The following is a 6000-nucleotide window of genomic DNA, read 5'->3' on the forward strand; positions in this document are numbered from 1 at the left end:
GCTTCATTGTGTCTATGCCAACACTTTTGTTCTCTTTTGTCCTTGCAGATTTTGCTGTGTCAAGGGTAAGTTGACTTTTCCTTTATACTTTTCGTGTGCATTATATTTGAGGAAAACATTCACATGTGCCTGTGTGAAGCTTCATTAACTTTTCACCAAGCAAAGTGGTGGTCAAGGAGGGTGTCCTGCTGGTATTCATCAACAGTCCCACAGATTGTGAACCCAGCCGACTGGATGGTCATTTATTGCTGAGAGACAGTAATATCTGTGATTTATTCTTTTTATGGCATCCATATGCACCCCGCATAATTAACATATGATGTAATGATCTATAATCAGTTATGAAATAATTAAGGCTTACTCAGAGTTAGATGTTTTACATTGCTGTGCAGATAAATAATGAATTAAAACTAAACATTAAATCAAAATTAAGATTAATTAAAATTACATTTATTTCTCTCAGTTTAAAATTAAATTTAGTTTAAGTTTTACAAAATAAAAATAAAATAAACACCCACAAATGACTTTATGCATGAATTCTATTTTTCGTCTATACCAGTCAGTTAAAGTATTCAACATATCCTCATACAACAGTTCATATGATGTCTTAAGAATTAGCGCCAAAAGAATGGTGTCGTCACTTTACTTACTTAACTTAAAGTTACATTCTTAATGTAAAGTTGTGTAGGTTAGGTGTAGGAAAAGAATCATCGACTGGTGTAGCCATGTTACGTACTTAAATTTACATACTATGAGTTAGGAAGGTTAGGTTTAGGCAAGGAAACATGGTGACAACATACCTTGAAATAACTCAAAGTTAAATTGGTATCACACAGGACACAAACACCAGTTTCCTGGGGGGGAGAATCCTATGTCGTTTGACCCATCTACCACAATAAACTACCCCCTCATGTGGACTTAGGCTCCTCATACTGCTTCCTTCTTTAATCCTATCAGCGCATTTATTGTAGTTTTCACAATTACATGGGTTATATGCAAATTACTGGCTCATGACTAGTGAACTATACGAGTTCTGGTGCATAACTTTTCTTAGATATATGTATGAACAGTGCATGACAACAGCCTGAAGTATTCAGTGTCTTTGTTTTGTCTACCATTGTCTCTGAAACCTGCCTGGCATTGTTGTATTTCATAGTTATTCGTGCAAATGAGGTGAAAAAAAAGCCAGCTTACACTATCTACAAAAAAAAAAGTTTTCAGCACAGTTGGACTTAGCACATTGTGTTACTATAACAACCAGTGTAAATGTCATTTACACTGGGCACACGTCCCCATCAGTTTTGAAATGTTTTTTTGGCCTCATCGTTATCAAAAGCATAATTTGCTAAAATTCTCAAAAAAATAGCTTTCATCATTAAATGGTAACCAACAAATGGGGACCCTTCTAGAAAGGTTTATTTGCATAATAAGAAAACATATAATCCACTGTAAATGTAGAAGCAACAAATGTGCTTTTCATTCTCTCACTGTGAACATGACAACACATATGAGCTATTATTAAAATCTAGGGGCTGGTTGCACAAAACACCTTAAGTTAAGATTTGCTTTTAAGTCTCATTTAAGGTTTCCTCAAGATAAAATCAGTTGCACAAAACACTCTTAAGTCTTCTCTTTAAGGTTTCCTTGAAGTGTTCACTTGAGTGTATATGCTTTTCTCCTTGTCTTGGTGATATATTTAAGGATTCCCTAGACCGTTGCACAAAGACCTGAGCAACCACGGCAGAATTAAAAAAAAACTTAAGGTACCTCTGATTCCATCTTAACTGCAGCATGACGGAGTTTATGGTGATAAATGTGAAGAAGAGTGTTCTGTAACCAGGAGAACCAGGTGGATATGCTTTTGAGTTTACAGTATAGATTTGACAAAATTAATGTTTGTTGTAATTTCTTCCTACAATTGTTTTCTTTTTTTTCTGGTATTTGGATCAAATTTACTTTGTGGTCTGTGCTTTCTATGATTGTATTCCTCCAGAAGTATAATCCTGTACTTCTCTGACCAGTATGGTATTCTTGTCTTCTTTTCTTCTGCCATAACTATAAGCCAAATTTGTGAGATGATACCAGGCATCACAAGCCTGAGTCCAGGCAAACAAACAGTCTCCATGGAAACTAAAAAAAAAAAAACCCTCTTTCAACACCATAACTGAGTTAACTTTTTTCTATTAACTAAGGAAACCTTTTCAGGGATTCTGTGCAACTGTGTAAGTCCCTCAGCTAAGGTGAAATTAAGCCTTAAGTGTCATACTTAGGGAGAAAAAAATAAGGTGTTTCGTGCAACCAGTCCCAGTGGTTTATAAATTAATTAAAATGAATTAATGTGTCACCGACTTAAAAAGGTGTCACATGCATGTCTAAAAAGGTTACTTTCCCAAACGAAAACATGCTGAACACAGTGCATTAAAATTCACCTGAATGCAGGAAATGAAGTTTTTATTGTCAAAATCATGGAGGATCCCCAGACCTCTTACTGCCTATGTGTCCCCACCAATGTTAAAATCTAGCTTAGACTTTTGGTAGTAGCCTAGGCTTTGCCCCTTTGATGCTCTGTTATGCAAAAATGTTCTAGACCCACTGTAATTATGTACTCTGACCTCATGGTTATACCACCCATTACATTGCCTAAGATCCCATTTTTCATCTGAACCAACCCTTATGTCACCACCACTTCTCAACACAAAAGGGATGATCTTAACAATGGCTAACCACCACGTCCTAGCTGCACCATAATCATATGTTACCCAGCATTTTCTATATCATGATTTTGATGTGGCCTATTTCTTTCTTTTTTAAATGTATGAAAATGTAATATTAAAAGTTTGTGAATGTAAATATCACCATGTTGTTAGATGAGATTAAATGTCATTAAGATGTACAGTGGAAAAAACTGAAACAAATCTTGTGGCAACCTTCACCTATCCTCAAGGCCCCTCAGGGTGCTGTTGGGTCACTTTTGGAGCCACTGCTTCATAGATTAACTATTACATTTCCTTTTGAGGGACTTGCAAGACACATAATTAAAGAAGAAAGGTCAAAAGTGATGCACTAAAGGTTGAGATAGTCTGTAGTGTAGGTCATGTTCCAAATACACCAGATCCTACAGCTAAGATAACCCTTGTAATGTCAGGATGACATCACTTGGGATATTTTCTGAGACGAGAGCCACAGAAAACCTTATATTGCTGTTTTCACTGAGTAGTACAGCCCTATAATGTGTAACATTGGTGGATTTTTCCTGTAAGTCTTACCTATATGTTCATTCATGATGTTTCATTTCTGAGTCTCTAGATCAGTATAATAAGAATCCCCTGTGTTTTTTTCTTCAGATTGAGGTGCGGGACAGAAGAGAGCCAAGGTACGGAGTGCAGCGTCTTCACTGAGGGCAACAATGGCACTGGACAACTTCTCTCCTCTTCTCTTCTCTTCTCTGTCTGTTTCCTTTCCTCTCCTCTCTTCTCCCCCTCTGCTCTCTTCTTCTCTTCTCTCCAATGATCAGGATATCATCCAATCTTAATGCAGACACCAAGTGTACAGGATTCTGTAAGATAAAAAAAAACAACAAAACACACTGGGATAAACTATATTTTGAAAAAAAAAAGTATACAAGGTTGTACAGTGCATTTAACACTCGACTTTCTCAACGAATACCTTTATGATGAAAAAAAAAAGATTTACTGTATTTAAAGTCTTGATTTGTGTGTGAAACTCAATCCTTAAGATGAAGAACCATAAATTCCATCTATGATTTCACGATGATTTATTTCAAACCTTGCTATTTAATGACTTTGAGTTTGTGTGTTGTGTGCATTCATAGCTTCGGAAAGCAGATTATCGATACTCCTGGTACAATGACAGAGTCGAGACTCGCAATACAACAGCAAGTCCATTATTAAACATTCAGAACACTTCAACACTGACTTACAGTATATGGCTCTTCATCTAAGGACTTTCAAAAGTGAGGAGTTTTAAAGGAGTACCCCATTGCAGCTTTACAGAACCTAACATCTCTGGGAGATTCTCTACTGTACATACTTAACAATGTAAATAACATTACTGCTGACAAAAACAGCCGACAACAAAACCTCATCTGACTCTAATGCATTTGAGTATAGTATTTCTACCCTTGGTTTCAGTGTTCCTTGTGCCAGAAGAGCATCGGAGTATGTGCAAATCCATTGTGTTTATATGACTCCTCACTACTGATTTGGTGGGATTACACAGATGGGAATAAAATTGATATCTTAGCTGGATATTCCACAGAAAAGCAGGGGACTGTGAATCCAACTGATTGTCTATGACAGTTTTTTGACACAGAAAAAAACAGACGCCTCCCCTGCTTTAACACGGCCTCAAAACAAGCCTTTTACTGTAGTATCTCACCCTATAATATATAGTGAAAGGTTTAATTGCTGAACTGAATTGCAGCTGTCCAAGTCAGACTTAGAAATCACTTTTTTTTTCCGTCTGAGTTCTCTCCTTTGTAACACCTTTTCACCAGTGTGCAGTTTACTCCAGATTGTGGTTCCAGCATACAGTGATCAGTTTACTCTACAGATGTCTTAAGACTGTGTGAATATGGCTGTATGAGTCGGCCTTCTCTCAGAGGGAAGCCCCAAGTGCTGCATTGTCTTAAGGTGATGTCACTTATTTGCCTCTTTGAATAAGCAACAATGCTTGTAGTCATAGGAATCATAAGTGGAACAAAATCACATCAAATAACCCCCAAAGTGAAGACAAAAGTCCTTAAAGAGTACTAAATTGCCTCAAAATGCTGCCTCTGTAACATGGGTATTAGTCAGCAGAATATACTGTGACTTGGTGTCCCACCATTTAATCCTTGAAACCATGTAAAATGTTTTATGTCAGCACAGGCAGGGCCGTAGCTAGGATTTTAGAAATACTAGTCCTCCAAAAGCACCACCACACCCCCCTGATAAAGTAGCTTAAAAGTAGCCAAATTAAACTACAGTGTATATTGGGTCTCATGCAAGAACAATTTAACAAGTTTGTTAGAAGTTTGTCATATGAGTGTTCCACATCGGATTCAGCAAACTAAATTTCAACCTGATGAGCGTCACCTGTTCATATGGAGGTGCATGCTTGCAACACATTCTCACTGCGACCTCGTTACTTATTGACGTGCTTGGTCGTGGACTTTCCACGTCCATGTACGCCGTGCAAGGTACCCTGGGTGCATTGGTTGTTGACATTCTGTGACACCATGTCGAGTTCTCTTCTTTCAAGATACGCTTCGGTTTTCACAGGAAATTTAACATTTACATACAGTCTACATAATGTTTAGGCAACAAAAGCACATGGTTGGGTTTAGGCAGGAGGTTTAGGAAAAAAGAACAGGGTTTGGCTTTAGTATTAAATGGGACGCGAACACCACTCTCTCGGGTGAAAGTCAGTGTTTGTTAGACCCATGAAATTAATAGGAGTTGATCAGGGCCCGTATTCACAAAGAATCCTAAGACTAAAAGTAGCTCTTAGTGACGTCATTCTAAGAAAAATCTCAGAATTCCTCGAATTCTAAGATTTTTCTTAGAATTTTCCCTTGGTAAGATACGAGTTATTCACAAAGCATCTTAGGCCTTAAGAGAGCTCCTAAGGTTAAAAACAGTTAAGAGGAGGGGGGAGGACTTTTAAGAAGCCTAAGAGTGTCTTAAACAGAGAAGATGGCAGAAAGACAGAGAGGAAGGAGAGATATTCTCCGTATATTGAACGACAGTGATTTAATAAGACGTTACCGGCTTGATTATGCAGGGATAATGTTTGTGGTTGACCTCATCAGGGATGAGCTTACTTTTCCCACCCAGCGTAGTAACGCAATAATGCCCGCTTTGGATTGCAGCACGTACCAGCGCTTCTCACACTCATCGCTTATGCGTGAAAGGAGAGTGAACAACGCATTGATTTGTCGGGCAATGCTCTCCCAAGTTTGCCTCTTCCCTTGTGCCGTGATCCCGGGACCGAATTTCC

At 38.0% G+C, this 6000-nt stretch overlaps 1 protein-coding gene across 1 annotated transcript in view; it reads left to right on the forward strand.

The window, feature by feature from the left end:
- The window catches only part of LOC125891461 (LHFPL tetraspan subfamily member 4 protein-like), a 42232-nt gene extending 38582 nt beyond the window's left edge, over positions 1–3650 (forward strand). The window contains exons 3-4 of the mRNA XM_049580771.1: positions 49–65; positions 3345–3650. Coding sequence (XP_049436728.1) covers positions 49–65; positions 3345–3398 — 71 coding nt within the window. The 3' untranslated portion in view covers positions 3399–3650. The remainder of the gene's footprint in view (positions 1–48; positions 66–3344) is intronic.
- The last annotated feature ends 2350 nt before the right edge of the window (positions 3651–6000 follow it).

This window comes from Epinephelus fuscoguttatus, linkage group LG7 (genome assembly GCF_011397635.1).
Source record: "Epinephelus fuscoguttatus linkage group LG7, E.fuscoguttatus.final_Chr_v1".
Lineage (NCBI taxonomy): Eukaryota > Metazoa > Chordata > Actinopteri > Perciformes > Serranidae > Epinephelus > Epinephelus fuscoguttatus.